Raw genomic sequence first — 18,558 nt, 5'->3', positions numbered from 1 at the left:
GATGAATATAATTTTTCTTGCACAAGACACGGTGTTGCGTATTTGTAGAAAATCCTTTTTGCTTGAAAAACTTTAATAAATGTATTATTGGAGAGAACATGAGTATAGAGATGTTATATATATGTATTGTAAGCCTGGTTATAACTTTGATGTTTACTTCTTGGTTTTTTCGCTACCAGGTTTATAATAGTATCTAAAGACTTTCAGCTATGCCATATGCTGGAATCAATGTATGTAAACCTAATAATGCCTCCATGTTACCGAGAATTAAAGAAAAAGATCAGTTCATGATTCGATTAGACGCATCATAAAAGCAATTATCAACACACACGGCCAAGATTAGCAAAATGGCGATATGCATGACTCATTGAAAAATATTGACGAGACTGAGTCATCAGGCGCGTAGCTGCCTATACGCGAGTACGCAGTTGAATCCACATGATTCTGACAAACAAACAAAAATTCAGCTAAAGTTGCCTTATGCGTACTTGACTGCATGCTTATATCAAACGTTCNGTGTTATAATTAAGATATTATAACATGAAAATAACTTGGCACTGTAAATATTAACATAACATTTTAAAAACATTTAATTTAAAAATAATATAATACAGAAGAGTTCATAATCATCTTAAAAACAACTAAGTAATACAAATATATATTGAAAAGCGAGTATGGTTTAATCGTAACTTGAAAATAGATAGTAAAAGTGCATTCTATACATGATATTTTACTAAGGACATTTCACAAAATACTGCAAGGTTACTCAAACTAATATTTATATCTTTCAACAATCAACACTCACATATAAACTACATGTAGTATGGCATCTGTTTTTTCTCGCATAAACATTTCATTTAACTCTATCATATGATTAAAAATCACAATGGACGCCAGCATTGTTAGCTCACCTAGCCTGAAGGGCCAAGTGAGCTGATGCCATGGTTCGGCATCCATTGTCCGTCCGGTGTCAACTTTTTATTTTAAACAACTTCTAAATATTACCAAGAGGCCTAGGGTGTTGATATTTTGCCTGCAGCATGATTGGATAAAGGGCTACCAAGTTTGTTCAAATGAATGACCTTCACCCATATTCAAGAACACAGGGGTCAAGATATGTTGAAATTTTTAAACAACTTCTTCCGAAAAACCATTTAAAAGGACATCACGTGAAGAGCCATATTTTTTTTAATGAATGTATGTATTGTATGCACTTCCACTTATGTTACCCCATATTCCTAGTCTGTTCCAAATGTCCAGTTTGACCACTTGAATTGTCCGGGGAAGCCCTGCTAAAAATAGCGCCGATAACGTCAGAGTGATGATGTTTGGCCAATAGCTTGCGAGGATGAAGGGCTACCAAGTTTGTTCAAATTAATGACCTTCGCGCATATTCAAGGTCACAGGGGTCAATTGTCTAAAAAAAAAAAAAAGATCCTGAGGGTGATGACATTTGGTGAGAAAGATGTTGGGATGAAGGGCTACCAAGTTTGTTCAAATGAATGACCTTCGTCTTTATTCAAGGTCACATGGGTCAAATATGTTTTAAACCTTATGAAAAGCCAAAAATGTTGATATTTGGATGAAGGGCCATCAAGTTTTTGCATTTGAATGACCTTGATCCACTTTTAAGACACAAATGTGTGTAAACCTTTAAATGACCTTATCTCAATAAACAACAGGACAAGGTTGGTAATCAAGTTGCATCTGAGATGAAGGGCTATAATGTTTGTTAAATGTAATGACCTTGCTTGACTTTCAAAGTCACAGGGATCAAATGTGTTTAAATCTTTCAACAGGTTCTTTAGAATAATTATAGTCATGAATACTGATATTTTAGTCCACTTTTAAGGTAATAAGTGTGAGATTAATACCAGGTGAGCGATGCAGGCCCAATGGAGGCCCAATGGAGCCTCTTGTTGTAATGATATGGCTCACCACATTACACATATTCCAAAAAGGAAGTGAAGTGGACACATCAAACCCCTTCAAACAAACGACATTACACCGTATCACATGTTTGCACTTGTTTTCCTCCCTGCATCTGCCAAGTGTTTAGAATTGTTCACTTAGACATGATGAAAACAGGGCGTAAGTCGAATCTCCGGTCACAAGCTTAAGGTTGGGTTTTATACGGTAGTCGCACTGGGTTTTATACGGTAGCCGCACTGGGTTTTATACGGTAGTCGCACTGGGTTTTATACGGTAGTCGCACTGGGTTTTATACGGTAGTCGCACTGGGTTTTATACGGTAGTCGCACTGGGTTTTATACGGTAGTCGCACTGGGTTTTATACGGTAGTCGCACTGGGTTTTATACGGTAGTCGCACTGGGTTTTATACGGTAGTCGCACTGGGTTTTATACGGTAGTCGCACTGGGTTTTATACGGTAGTCGCACTGGGTTTTATACGGTAGTCGCACTGGGTTTTATACGGTAGTCGCACTGGGTTTTATACGGTAGTCGCACTGGGTTTTATACGGTAGTCGCACTGGGTTTGAGGAAAAATGTTGACATACGTCACGTAGAATCCCTTTCACACAGAAATAATTTTCTAGATGGATATACAAATCAAGGGCTGTTAATACGGCTAGGATCACCCACATGCCCAGGACTAGTGCGTTCGACATTTGCTTCTGATGATATGTCGATATACAAATCAAGGGCTGTTAGTATACGGCTAGGATCACCCACTTGCCCAGGACTAGTACGTTCAACCACGGATTTAGATAACATGGATTGGCAACTCCAATTTCATCTCGCGTCTGTATTTTCTAATCTTATTCCGTGGTTCAACATTTGCTTCTGATATGTCGATATACAAATCAAGGGCTAGTTAATACGGCTAGGATCACCCACATGCCCAGGACTAGTACGTTCAACATTTGCTTCTGATCTTATCTTTGACTTAATCTTACCAGGACAAAATAATTTTTATTCATTATTATTTTATAAAAGCCACTATTGTTGGTATGGTTTGAAGTGCGGAAAGAAACCGGAGTATCCCGAGTAAACTCTCGTTGATGGGCATGTAGTGATATCTTAATTTCTGGTTTGATCTGGGAATCGAAGCCCGTGAAAGGTGAATGTGCTATCCACTGCGCCACCAGCAGGAGAAAAGTTGATTAGAGCTTGTATATGCTCAGAAGATTATGTTAAAGTTTTTGGTTATATTGCCCTTGGCTTCCAAGGAATCCTGCAAGAACGTAGTCCTCACATATCGAATTTTGTGTTGAATGATGCTCGTTTTGCAAACGTAAAGTTGGATTAACATCACCTTTTTCGTCCGTCGTATTTTCAGTATTACCAATCATGTCATGGTTTTCCGGACCAGCATCGTCAGTTGTTGTCAATCCCTTAGTATTCACACCGGAAGTCGCGTCATAGTCTACTGGAGATGATGGAGGACTGATCAATTGATCAACTTGAACGTAATCGGCATTTTGGTTTCTCTCAAATTTGACATTATCATTGAAAAATTGTAAGTTTTGTGAATTGTGAATGTCAGCTTCAGTACTATCTACTGTTCCATTAGGGACAAAGGGAACTTGCTCCGATTCGGCCGATTCCTCATCATTGCTCACCAGAAAACCATGGTTTGTTTGCGATACATCATGGATATCACATGGAACAGGGAGCCGATTTTGTGGTTTCCGTGGAGTTGATGGAATCGTTGCTCTTTGGAGCTGATTGTCATTTAAGCTAGTGTTCGTAGAGGATAGTGTCCCTCGGCCACTGTCTGGTGTTTTGTAGGTAATTGTCCCAAACTTTTCTTTATAGCTCTGATTTAAAAACAAATTAGAAAACAATTGTATATGGATGAGAATAAAATATATCAATATGTTGATATAAAAGAACATATTAATATTTGTTCATTACCGAAGGAGAATGATAAAATTGAGTTCACAGTTAATTTTCTGTACATAATTGTGAATATGAGAACAGAGCACCACAAGGCTTCTAGATAAGTCTTTTCCTAGAGGGATTGGGGATCCCCTTGGATAATAAACTTTGCATGCACATCGTTCAAAGTCCAGCTACGCGCCTGCTTGTTCTCAAAGAAGTACATGTACGGATAATGCTTCATGAACGAAAACGGCTAAAACTTACTAAAAGGGGTCAGCATCAAAATACACTCGCTTAGCCAATTTTTACTAGGGTGGTTATCCATAAGAAATGTTTGGAAGAAACTTTAGGGGCTATAAGTTTTGTCAGAATGCGATTGAAGTGTCCTTGCACATAAACGCGTTGCTATGTTAAATAAATCTACAAAGGATAAGATGTGTGCTATACCTCCGTAATGTCGGGAGGTTGCACGGACACGTCTTCTATCTTATCATCCATATTCTTCCATCGCCAATTCGCAGTGTAAATCAAACTGAAAATATGTGATGAAACAATCTTTTCAAATTAAACAAGTTATTTTTGTCTTTTTAAATATATACTGAATCCAAGGAGTATCATTACAGTGTAATCTTTATTGATTATGAAACATATATACCACTTACGTACGTGATCAATTTATAAATGATAAATTAAGGACAGTTCTTTCTTTCTATATCAATAAAACATCATGAAAAAAGAATTTTGTCAGAGGTGTACAAGCACTGTTACATTCAATAGACACACAGAAATACATATTGTGTGCACTAGGTTATTGAGCATTACAGTACGGTGATAAAACACACAAACTCACATGAGCGCTATGATAAGAAAGGCTATTGCTCCCATTATGCCACCTGCTACCTTCCACACTTCGGTGGTAGAACTGGAACTTCCTGAAACTCTCTGTTGCGCTGGAGCTGACAAATTTAAAGATGGGAATCAGGAAGCTTCCATTCAGTTTAAATCGGTGATACATATTTATATGTGCTGTTTAATGTTTCTTAACATTTCAAAACATAATACAGAGGTAAAATAGATTGCAATTACGCTTTCAACATCTAAATATATAAGTAATTAGATTATAATTATGTTGAAGAATGTTTTTTCATTGTGTACTTTTCGATGTATTTTGAGTACATATATGTGTTCAGCATACACTAGTCTTAAATAATAGAAAAACAAAAATATCAATGACTAAAAGAAAGACGAGTAATGAATAAAAAGATAAAAGAAGAAAATACAATTATAACAATGAATAAACAGTAACAACAACAACAACAACAAAACTACAGGGCATAAACAATAGCAGAAGCCATTTTTATATGAATTAACGTTCTACACCAACCTTTTGTCGGTGTTTTAAAAGACACCGCGTCACTGAATTCTGATTGTCGACCATTAGAGTATATGATCTTGTATTTCACGGTGTACAACGTGTCAGCAATCAGGTGTATGCCGTTGAAGCTGGTCCTCATACTTGCGTTAACGGTGAAGTGTTTGCCTGATATTGATATAAAATATAAACTACTAATATCATCATATATAACAGTACGATTATTGTATCATGTTATCATGTTCATCTCGAGTTCTTTTCGAATTATTTATCAAAACCACTGGCGAATATTGTAACCGCTATACTAACCATAGGAAAGGAAGACATATTGTGATACTACCAATTCAAAGAATGGCTTATATCAAAAGAATGTTGAAAAACTTCAAATCAATCTTTACCTTAAACTTTATCATCACTACAATGCTTACCGTTAATGGTCAAAACTAACACCGTATCTCAAAGATTTGGTGATTTATCTATTGTCAAAATCATACAAGCATGTTATTGACAATATTATTTGTATCATTATTTCATTTTTATCAAACATTCCACTGCTTGCACTATAAATACATAGAAAATGATTGGTCTTGCTGAATTTGATGAAAAACGTTTCCGATAAAAGTCGTTTTACTCTTACATTTATAAAGCCGAATATATACAATTTAAGTTAAAATATTTCCCGATTCTATTCTTTAAAAATTATTCGGATATACTAACCATATATAGCCTTATTAACGTAACAAGAATTTCGAGTTATTCGTGTGTCTGATTTATATTCAAGAACTTGAAATACAAGAAACCACATATATTTGGTAAGTGTGATGTTTAGTATGTGAACTGTGACGTTTTTAATAATCATGGCGGTGCTTTGTGACATACTCAATTCGTTAATAGGTATTCAGTGGTAATTAATGATATGTAATTGTATATATATTTCTAACAGTCATCGAGTGTCCACTTTAACATAGTTATATTATACAGAGTCGTGTTCTACATACTCATTGCAATATAGCAATATGATATTAACATCTGATGATCTCATGTATATTGATATATTATTCATTCTTTGTTTCCTCTGCATACAAATCCATTGCCCCATCCCCTATTCCCGTATTTGTTCTGTTGTTCATATTATTTCATTCCTGTAGCTACATGTAGTGTTGAAAAGATTTATTATGAAGCAGGTTACAAATTTACACAAGTGTCATGACACTTGTTTTTGTTTCCTTTTCTATTCTATATTATGTACAATTTGTATTTCAATGTATTGTCCAAAAATAATTGAATAAAACAAAGTTAAAACCAAAGAAACCACAGACTTCTCTTATCAAATGTTAACATTTATATAAAACATGACCAAAACTGTTTACACTATGACAGGTCTTTTTATCAATTTTTGAAAAATATCTTTAGTATATATAAATGATTCATATTATTTAATCAATGACATATCTTATAAACAAATAATATATTATTTGATATACTTGTTACAGGAGATATCGTAAGCACTGTTTAAATTTAACATAAAGCAGGCAACAGATATTCGAGATATTTAAAAAAATGTATAGTTTACGAGATACTTCTATGTATACGTAAGGATTGAACGTCTGTCAGATTGCAGTTACAGCAAATATGAATGCAATCTGGGTGACAAATAAATATAATGACGTCACGGAAACCATGGTCACGTGACCAGATAGAGGGGGTCTCATTCTAGCTAGAGTGTAGCATTGTAAACATTTTATAAAATATTCTAGCTATAGAGAGAGCGCTATTTCAAAAGTTGTATTATAATAATAGATAGTCGAAGGGTTGTCTTATATAATTTGTGTGTGTGTGTGTGTTTAAATTAAGACATCTTTGATTTTATTAAATGTTAATTCTGTAGAAAAAAAGATATTTCATAGAATTATGTTTCATAAGGAATTTCATGTAATTCCGATGTCTTTGTTGCTCTAGTTTTTTGTGTGACTCTATTTTTAACACCTGGACGCTAACAATGTACTTTACTGGGAATTTAGTAATTGCCAGTGCAAGATGGTGTTTGAGGATTTTTCCACAGTGTCCGTTTTCCAAAGCATTTGCAACACCAGATGCAATCATCGATTAAAATATATAAGGAGCAGTCGTAAGGTTATTAGAACGCACCTAATAGTTATCAAAACTACTTACTTGTGCTACGTTCGATGTCAGAATACAGTACTAAGTATTCCAGTGGCTTTGGTCCTTTCTGAGACGTTTTTGAGCAAAATGCCATTTTCTCAGGTAGTTCGATGGTTGATTCATTATCAAGGCGGTCAGGTTTTCTTATAGGTGGTCCATCTTTTTTCGTAAACATAATAAAACAATACATCAACGTTTATTTCATCTAAAGGGCAAGGACAAGTTTTAGCCCTGATTTTAAATGAATACGTATACCTTTTCTAGGTCACCAGGTTGATTCTTGTTTTTAAGGTACATAGCATATTGGAATGTAATTGGATATGCGTACGACAAATATATAGCTTAACCTACATATACAAACAAGAGACATTGGTTTGTTTGCTATTTATTTATTATCTCTATTTCATATATATAGATATCTGATATTTATTTTAATCTTTTTGTATCGAACGTGTAACGGAGGCATTGATTAAGGCCGTTTCTACTTACTCGAAAATACACAGTCTTGCCATCGAATTCCAGTACCGTTTTGGGAAACACCAAACTTCCATAATAATCCATCGTCCGTATCTAGTGGAATAAGTGAGTGTCTGCCTGTTGTTTCATTAAAGTTGTACCTTCCCTGTAGCAAACATTTTCAATTTCACAAGGATTTACTATTTTAAGGTTTTTTCCGACCATGACATCATTAATATTTCACATTTTATGTATATTGACGTATTTACTTTATTTACTTGATCTGTATTATCATTTTGTTCCCACACAAAAGTTCCGTAAATATAATTTTCTTTCCAGAAATTATTTATCAAAACTATAAACATGACAGTAAATATGCTTCCAATAAAAAACCATTAGGGTCCGGGAATACATGATTCCTTAAGTTATATGTTTGAAAGTTTGATTTTAAGGATGTATGCTGCCATACTATAACATGAATCTCCTTTTCCACTCGAAAGAAATAATCAGAGATAATTATTCATGGGTAAAAAGTATGTTAACGTATTACTCAATAAAACCATTCTTAGACATATCACAATCAACCGTATGCACGATGACATATAAGCTTAACAACCACGTAGATAATTCCTTATAGTGTATAATTAACATTGTTTTTGTACCAACCAGACATGTGACGTTATCCGTCCTTCCCTGTGATACAACACCGTAGATAATTCCTTATAGTGTATAATATACATTGTTTTTGTACCCACCAGACATGTGACGTTATCTGTCCATCCCTGTGATTTACGGTCGGAGATACACCAGTGGTATACACATTTGTTTGATTGATTTGATTGACCTTTCCAGCTAACTCGATATCCAGAGTTAGTTTCTTCTACTATAACTTCAGTTATGACCATATCTGCAACAACAAAAAAGCTAATCAGTATAAACATTTTACATAGAAAACAAATAGTAAACAAACCGAAGTGTTCATCGTTTTATTTGTTTGCCATAGAGCTAATTCTATAGTAACGATTAATGTAAAAGTGCACCGCTTTTCAAGTGAGATTCTTACCCTAGCAGTCATTGAAATGTAAAGTCATTAAGAAGTCTGTAGATTATTATAAACTCTAAATGTATCTTTGTGAATGCGGTACTGGACGTACGGATTCCTTACTTACGCGTTGGATTAGCAGAAATAGACAGGTGAGTTCCTTCCTTTGAATCACCTTCACTCGTTTGTGACCATATAGTGACATCATAGTTTACAGAAGTTCCACACATGTTAAAATCCATACTAGAAAACATCAGAGTTGTTTTGTTTGGGACGAAGGACTGATTCCAGCAATCCGCAGATGATTCAATTTTCATATTATATCCTGTCAGGATTCCTTGTGTTTGGTATGCACTTGGATGCTGATACAAAGACACAATATTTCAATATTTAAAAGTCATGCCATACCACGCCATATATCTTAAAATAAAACCCTTATATTGTTTCAGGTTCACTTGTGATGTATGACTACGATTGTAACATAAAAAAAACCCGCGACACATAAAGTTAAACGAAACCGTGATTCAATAGGTCCAGGGGTTTGAAGGCTGATCATCTCCCGCTTAATCGACAACACCCACCAAATTTATCTAGATGAAATCCAAAAAACAATAATAATAATTAGAGGTTCTTATATACCGCTTTATCACAACCTAGTTTGTAGGTCGTCTCAAAACGTTTCACAAATTATTATCCGTGGTAATAGGGCCTTTGCAACCAGCCAATAACTTTCTCAAGTTCCTGGGGAGCATACAGCCGGTGCTGCCATTTCGCCTCTCAAAGCTAGAATTCTACAGTTCTAGCACTGCCCAACCTCGTTAGCTTAGTAGACTGGAACAAGCGGAGTAAAGTATCTTGCTCAAAGATACAACACAATGCCGTGCCGTGACTCGAACCCGCAACTCTTGGGTCATGAGCCCGGTGGCCTACCACTAGACTACCGTGCCTCCTACAACGTTCTCAAAGTGAGAGACGGGGTAGCGACAACGAAACTACAAAGGGACATAATAGAAACGCAACGACCTTCATATTTCTCAAAGGGAGAGACTATTTCCAATTGAGATTATGATGGTGATCAGTACTAAATATTATTTGATAGTTGATACTCACAAGTGGTTGTGTACGTACCTGAATGTATATTGAAACATGAGGTTTGTCCGCTTTACACCACACAGTATAGGACTGGTTACTTGTAGAGGGACCAACCAATGGCACTAGGAAGATAATATATGCACATTTTTTTTTTTATCTATGAAAACAATCTGTTACATATATATCCTTAATTTAGGAGCTCCTGGATTACAGATCAACATGTTTCACACTTTACCAGTTGATATTTAAGCCAAATATATTATTATTTTATATCGAAATTGTTTTAAAGCTAAACAGATCAAAATTAATATAGATAAATGATTTTCAGAGCTTCAGAAAAAGTAAGTGTCCTCTTAAGACTGAAATACATACCATCCTGCGGTGTTGTGAACTGGTAGATGAAGGGGTTTCCCCAATATAGACTTTTATTAACTTGACATGTCAGTGACATGTTGTAGAACGTGTAAGGATGACTGTCCTCCAACCGATAGGATAAATTTCCAACTGTGTATTCCTAAATATATCAAATGAATCATAATAGGCATTCAAAGTAAATGTTTCTGATTTTTTTTAAAGAAAACAAAATTTAAATTCAAAGCTGACAGTGCAAGTAAAAAAGCTTTCAAATGAGATTTCTTTTCTGGTTTTGAGATCTTCCCCTTCTATTCTGATTATCGTTTCTAAGGAAGCGCTGACATTTTAGTTTGTCCTTGCTCGTTAACGAGTATGGGTATTGCTGGGTATTGCTGGGTATAAAAAGCTCATTACCTGTACCGGTTATCATTCAATGTACCGCGCACCCTGATCGGCAACCAATATACAAAAAACGCACTCAGGACACCTGACGACTTTGAAACACTGCCAAGCTGGTTGTTACGTATAGCACATGGTCGAAAATTGTGTATCCAAAATGAAACGTATATTGCTAAAAAAACTTCAATGAATCCCATATATATCATCGATCTTTCACGTGAATAGAACTGCACCCACACACGAAAACTTTATTATGAACTGTTAGTCTTATTTGGACATAAACTAAGGTGTTCAGAGTAATGTTACATGTTTTAGGGGTTTAGATCGACTTTTGGTAAAAATGACACCCCCAATGATCATATATACGAGAAGGGCGGAAAGCTCACGACGCGAAAAGTTGACCCCACCTTACTTTCTTGCATCAGAAACAACATTTCTAGTTGATCTACAGGACAATGCTTAGTACCGTGGGAAAGATGGATACCTTCTCTTTTATAAACCTCCTATCTGCACGTAAAATGTATTCTCCTTCCGCGGACATAATCTCCGTTTCCTCCGAAAACACACTCCATTTCAGAGTTGTAAAGTTTTCAGAGATTGCGCATTGTGCATTATATATTTTAATTGGTCGTATTTCCCTATTATTTCCATTTTTCTTAGATAAATGATATCTTTGATGTGTTTCATATCAATTTTTACTCAATCAATCTATTCCGACGATAGACGGAAGAGATGGGGAAGATCTCGATACAAGAAAAAAATCAAACGTTTTTATTTTAAATCTCAATTGAAAGTTTTTAGCTTGCACTGTCAGCTTAAAATTTTATTTTCGTATGACATACTGATATTAACGAAAACCAGCATACATATCCTTGTACGAAGGTCATATGTAAGCTATTTATAATACTTACGATGGTATCATAACGCGTGCTGTATATTGACTCGGCTGTTATTTTACACCTTAGTCCATTTTCAAATCCAGTCGGAGGCAATGGAAATTTACAACCAATTTCGACCGTGCTTCCGTTAAATAGGGAACTGCAGCTATACAGGTTACCAAGTTTTTCTGTAAAAAGAAGACTGATTATTTTGTGCAAAGAATATCTTGTGGTAAAGGTACCATCCTATCAAACATACATAGCTTTAAATTGTCAGTCTATAGCCTTATCAAACAATAAATGTAGATACTCATTGCATGGCTATGATAATTTGAAATCCTACCCAGCTCCGACGATACATGAATAGCATGATCCGGAAAGTAAGATATTGTTATCATGACGTCATAACTATTATTTCGGATAACACTGACTCCTGAACAATACTGTTCATTTTCATTAAAAAATTGCTGAAGATTTAAAACTGTATTTCTTGGTCTCGTATACGATTTTTTTCCAGTGATTCACCTTGAATTGAAATATATGCCTCATAGGATGTACAAGGGCCACAAAGGGTTGGACATAAAATTCGTCTAAACTACTGTTAAAATAGAAGCAAGAAGACTGGTTTGATGAGGAACAGATAACTTACCAATAACATAGCTAGTACTAATGTTGTAGTAGTAAGTTGCTACTCCATATATCCCTGATCCTGTCAGGCTGATCTTGTACACGACATCCAATTGAGGTATTTCTAAACTCCAAACATTTCGTATACATTTCGTGTGGTCAGAGCAATTGTTCTTGGGGTTACACCCGTGTAATAAGGGGGTTCCTGTGCCATCGCATGCCGTTTGTGTCAATTTTTCGCGATCATATCTGCAATGCATATTACGTGAATTATAGACTATTTAGTAAATACAGTTTAAAATATGTAAACAACAAAAGTGATCTGTTTATTGCGTCGCTATCACACATTTCTTTTATTTGAAATGTAAAATAGCTAAGATAGTTTTTTTTTAAAACTTCGAATCTTTCGCATTTACTGTTTAATATATTGTTTCCTGCTGATATCAGTAAACATTATTATATCAGTTAATCAGTTTAGGTAGCAAATTACCTATTGGGATAGCTTGGAACGGTTTCGTATTGTACGGACCACGTGACACATTTATCTGAACTGGTCCAAGTACATTCCATGTAGTAAACATCATAAATGACACACTCAAAGTCTTGTGGAGCAGGCGGTAATTCTACAAAAGACCGAAAACTATATCTTAAAATTTGTTTTAAGCTCGGAAAATACGTTGTTCGTTGATAGCTTATGACGTGATATCCTTAATGAAATAAAAGGTTCTTTCTCGGTTAATTGATACATCTATAGGTCATTTTGTATCGAAAAATTGACTTTTTGTGCAGGTTGTGTAAATAATTGACACTGAAAATAAATTGGAAATTGGAAAAAAATGAGCTTTAAAATAAGATAGTTGATGAAAAAACATTTTAATACTTTTCGTCAATTACTAGTATCATAATTCTAATTAATTAGAATCATCGTTAGATGGGATACTAAAAATATCAACAGTTAAATTGATGTTTACATTACAAAGAGATTAATTTGATGTCTATATTTTACCACGTGTCTATGTGATTTACATCGCCTTTCATTCAGTAGAAAAAACTTGTTGCATATACCCCCTTTCCTTGAAACTGTATAATAAGTGTTTTGTTGAAATTGCTTTCTACGAGCATTTTTGTTCATCATCACATTCATCTTCACATCATATCAAATTACTGTCATGTACATTTTTATGGCGTGTAAATGTAAATTTGCTTAATTACATAAAAACATTTCAATTAAAAGCAAAGCGTATATCAGGCTTAATTCTTCATGATTTCTAGTAAGCATGCATATGGAGGGATCTGGAAGGGTGTACTTTTCTTCCATATTTCATTGGCAGTTTTTGGTATTTAGAAGGATACGTTTTTGGTTTTGGGCCTGTTTATTTATGTACTAGTAATTCGACTTGTAACAAGCTCACCTCCGATAACGAAGTTTAGTCCCACACAGTCATCACCTAGACAACAGGTGTAGATGGCGGTATCATTCAAAGTCACATTTGGAAGTAAAACTTCAACTCCTTGTTTGATACCCATCGGTAATATAGTCGTACTCGAACCCATTAATTGCTTTTTTACAGTTATCCTTTGTTCTGGTCCTGTTGCTTCCGGTTTTGGGTTACGCGTGCAGGTGATGACGAGATCATGTCCTACAGGAACACAAGACGAGTTGCTGTTGGACTGTATATCTGTTAAAAAACTGTTACATTGTACTGCACAAGAATAAATAAAACTTATATAAAAAGAGGGATTACGCTATTGTTTCTTTGTATTCAACCGGTACCGAGGGTCAGTGTTGATGACCAAATACTTCTTATTTTATATAAGTGGTCATCATGTTGCTACATGTTATTTGATAGATAGATAGAATAAGATGACAAATAATGTTAAACGGAGCCAACGTTTTGTACACTTATCAGGTTATGTTTTTACTTCAAAAGTTAAATAAGGTAAAAGTCATTGGTGTCAGCGTAAATATTGACTGTACACGTCGCGGCAAGGTGAAACCTGATAACCACACACAACAAGTTACTGAATATGCCATTTGATACCCTTTTGAAGCATATCAGAATACGATTACATTACTTATTGATATCATACATATGCAAAATATCCATTACTAATGAATGACAAAAAGAACCCCGCATTATATTACAACCAGCGTGAACCATATTCAATAACACAAATCAAAATAAGAAATAACGTACCTAGGGGTTGGATCCACTGCCATTGGGATTGCGCAAGTATTGCAGTCCCGCACAACAATACGGTGATACACTTATCCATGGATAAAGTGAACATTTTTTCTGTAATAAGAAATCAAATGTGTAGGACAGGGCTTGCTTGTGGCATTGCATGACATTCAGTTTTATATTGAGAATACGTTTTGTTTTTTGGAAGACACCTTTAGGAGGTTCAGTTTACTAGTAAACTAAAATTTATATAAATGAAAATATCTGATTAATGCAAAGCTTAATCAAGATATGGTAGCTGGTTGGAATATACTGTTATTATTACTTACGTTAACAAACAATTGGAAATTACTAATTGAGGATATTTAAATATACATTGGATTTGGTGTCCTAAAAGCGATGTTGTTAATGAGACAAATGGACTCAATCTTTCATATCATAGACATATATTTAAGGTTTAAATGTATTTTAGAGAAATTCGTCTTTCTTGACTTAAGTATTTTTTATGCCATTTCATAATACCAGGGTCTTGGAGAACTTTTATTATAATCCTGATATTAAAGCAATGTACGCAAATCTTTGAGAGTTTTGCATCTTCAATTATATCAGATGCATAATATATACATTGAGAGGTAGAATATCTTTAATCGTTAACATTGTTATTCTTCTAATCTGTCCATTGTTATGAGCATTAAAAATTAATTTTAAGTACAAAATATAATAACGTAAGATGTCATTGGGTAGCCTAATCGACAACTATCTTAAATATTTCCGCCATATTTAATCAATGGCAGCCTAGTTTGCTATGAATAAACCTTAACCAACATACACTATAAATGCCAAATATCCCACGTTTTAAACATGGTGTGCTATTATCCTCCCTGTATTAAGTTATGTCATATATTCACCTGCTGTTTATCCTAGATGATATACACAGCATAGTGCGATACATTGTGTTTTTCTACGTTTATTGTCCGTTCTCTTTATTAATTTTAAGCAGAGGTACAGGCCTCCAATGTTCTTTGAAAGTAAGGAAGATTTTCTCCTTTAAGTGAAAATGTTACAATGTCCAATTTATAATTGATAAATCGGATATACTTATTGTTTATTGATGTCTGTTAAAATTGCCTAATAATATTCAGAACTCTACAGTAAAACCATTCTAAGATCCTAGACTCGTGCTGTGTTTTATTTTAGTGTTGGACATCTCACTTTATTACACCTTATATATTTCCAGTTTTAAGATCTGATACCTTGTAAACATTATAGATATTAAAAGTCATTCTAGGTTAATTTCGACAATATGTTTCAGTTTCAAGCCAACTTTATGTTTTACCGTCTTGATATTGATATTTGATAGAAGATGAATGTTAATATTGCTATTTGCTGGCTAGACCAAACCGATTTATTCGCACTCCTACCAAAATACATTTCAAAGATAACAGGAAGTTGACATAGTATCATACAGGTTCACCTGAAATAGGATGTCCCTACCTGTCCACGTCAATAGCCATACGCTTTATCGATAACCTTATCGGTCGTTGTTAGTTATTAAAATAAGCCCGTGGTTACTATCTTTGTATGATATGAGTAGGAAATTTAAAAGTGATAAGGTGATAGGTATATGCCTAATATATATGTTTCTCTTCCAATAAACAACGTTTGATTAAGTCATAGTGCGAAACAAAATAATAACACGCCGCACAAAAATTAGCAAATATTAAATACTTTTTATGTAATTGATCAGAGTATGGTTAGGTTTTTAAAAGCTAATTAAAGTCCAATTATGACAATAAAAAAACCCAAATGTGTCATCCCAACTTGATTTTGACGATATGTTTTAAAGAATAAGGACAAAACATACCTTGGTAATATTCTATCATACGGAACCGCCGATTGATCATGATGTTGCTTTTACTCAGATCATCATAGGGTTACATTGTGAATAGTGCCTCTTCAACCCAGCAAAATTGTTGGCGTTATAAAGGGGTTTGATGGTACATCGAGGCAATAAAATGAGGGGCATTATATCGAGGGTCATATATATCGAAACAACCCATATTTGAATGACAGTTTCTTGTTGGAAAGCAAATTTTTCACAGTGCATTTGTTGTTTTATCTCGTAAACAATTCGATATCAGCTAGAGCAAACAGTCAAATGTCACTTCTGATTGTGCAATATGACAATGCACACAGTAATAGTAGAAGCTTGAAGTCACGATAAGTACAAAGTACACCATTTACATAGATTTCTGTATATTTAATCACAACATATACAAACAGTGGTCAACACTTATTTTATAACCTACTAAAAGTATATTTTGCACGATTGTTGTACTTCAATCTAGTTGGGAGTAGGGCGAGGCTGTATATTTTTCGCTCTGACGGCGTGTCCTTACACCGGATCGCGTATCATTAAACAAAAACTTGCGTACAAGATATCTCATTAACCTCTTCACAGATTCAGCACTTATTAACACCATGGTGGTCATCAGTCAATGTAAACAAAAGGTCACACTTGGTATATCTGTGAAACCCCATTTATCTTTATCATTAGTATATTTTATTTCAGAATTGAAACATTTTGCAAGATTTCATATCGAGGAGTTTTGTCAATTTAGTATCGTACACACGAAGCAAGTTTGTATAATGGTTAGTTATATGCTGTGTCAGAATGAAGTGATGTGGGTAGCTTTCCCTGTGTCAGTATGAAATATCGTGGTTAGCTGTACTTTTTACGTTCTTATATAGTGACATAGGATTTAACCGTCCCTTACCCTCAAATGAGGTAATAAATGGAATTAGTCTTGACTTACCTGTTCAGGTAACCCCGGTCCCTCCTTTATATAGGAGTGGTGAAGTGAAACATGACGTATACCCTCTGAAGGTCTGGTATTCCCTTCATCAGTGTCACAACTTGTATTGACACATTGGAGTAGCTGGGTGGCGGAAGTTCAAAGTAAAGCGGAGTTTGTTATCACGTGCACTGATAGTATATACATGTATTTAGGTCATGTGTAGTAGCAATAAGGTGTATTGTTTTGAATAGTGATACCACACAGAGGTTGCGCCTCATATAAACTGTACATGGCTGTTATGGTCAAAGAGAGTAATTATTTAAGTAATGAAATTTATTTTTCAGCATTCATGAGGTCATAACATTATTGGCTTTCTTGACATATTCTTGGTAAATATGTCCAGAAAGCCAATGTTGTTATGACCTCACGAATCTTTAAATAATAAATTTCATTCCTTATATTTATTTTTTTAAGCGCTTTGAGTTTCCGATGCAAGCATAATTAAAAATAATACCAGCACTTTCTTTCTATTTATGCATGGGGGTAACGCAGTAGAGAGAACAGCTTGTTTTCGCGGGAAAATGTAAACCTTTCACTGGGGGTCCAAGCAACAGCATGACAACAAGACAAACAGAATATAGTTCCATTTTCAAAATTTTAATTTGTAGAATTTACACAAGTCGGATATTATTATCATGTACCTTACACACCTCATTTGAGCTTCAAAATGAAGCCTGTCATGTTTAATGTTAATCATATAAGCATAACTAAACTACATCCTGGGTTGTTTCACGGCGGACGTGTACGAATTACGCTCTGTTCTACGTCATTAAAGTGTATCAACACGCAGTGATAAGGTCTCCTGTGTTGTGCAAAAATGAATGTCATTTTCGCCAATGGGTCTAAGCATACAGACTGTAAATGTTCACTACTAAATGTACGCGGTATTCGTTACGTAGCACGCATTTAAACATGGTTTGACTCCCTAGTTTGTTTATTATTTGTATTATCTTGTATCATGCCTTGGTCATATTTGATGACCTAGTCCCTTGGTCTGTCCCTACTTGCGATCAGGTACTCTAATGTGGTACCTTGTATGTAGTGTAGTACACTTTTCTTGAACCTTTGTCTGGTAAACCACTTGCGTTGTTTGTCCTATTCGTGTGGGCTGGGCTATTTTTGTCGTGTCCCGTCAGTGACGCTCGGTCAACTGATCTGCTATCATTGGTCTCATCTGATCGTTTTATTCTTTTTCATTAGTGTGATCTGGTCTCATAGTCTAGTCATATTGGTGCGGTCCCGTTCCAAAGTCTCGTCCAACTTGTGCGGTGTCGGTTTCAGAGACTGGT

General features: G+C 34.9%; 1 protein-coding gene across 1 annotated transcript; it reads right to left on the bottom strand.

Annotated features, from left to right (window-relative positions):
- Nucleotides 1-1,519: 1,519 nt before the first annotated feature.
- Nucleotides 1,520-17,346, bottom strand: LOC110464391. Its single transcript, XM_021519585.1, has 16 exons — nt 17,228-17,346; nt 14,427-14,525; nt 13,641-13,907; nt 12,719-12,851; nt 12,251-12,477; nt 11,635-11,789; nt 10,343-10,484; nt 10,007-10,092; nt 9,006-9,240; nt 8,592-8,743; nt 7,870-8,002; nt 7,390-7,539; nt 5,230-5,385; nt 4,696-4,801; nt 4,293-4,377; nt 1,520-3,781 (listed from the first exon to the last, which is right to left on the bottom strand). The coding sequence occupies exons 2-16, from the start codon at nt 14,518-14,520 to the stop codon at nt 3,155-3,157; spliced, it is 2,748 nt and encodes a 915-aa protein (XP_021375260.1). The 5' UTR covers nt 14,521-14,525; nt 17,228-17,346; the 3' UTR covers nt 1,520-3,154.
- Between the last annotated feature and the right edge of the window lie 1,212 nt (nt 17,347-18,558).

Source organism: Mizuhopecten yessoensis, unplaced genomic scaffold, assembly GCF_002113885.1.
Source record: "Mizuhopecten yessoensis strain PY_sf001 unplaced genomic scaffold, ASM211388v2 scaffold10987, whole genome shotgun sequence".
Classification (NCBI taxonomy): domain Eukaryota; kingdom Metazoa; phylum Mollusca; class Bivalvia; order Pectinida; family Pectinidae; genus Mizuhopecten; species Mizuhopecten yessoensis.
Note: the sequence above shows the minus strand (reverse complement) of the source record. Positions and strands in the feature narration are given on the sequence as shown.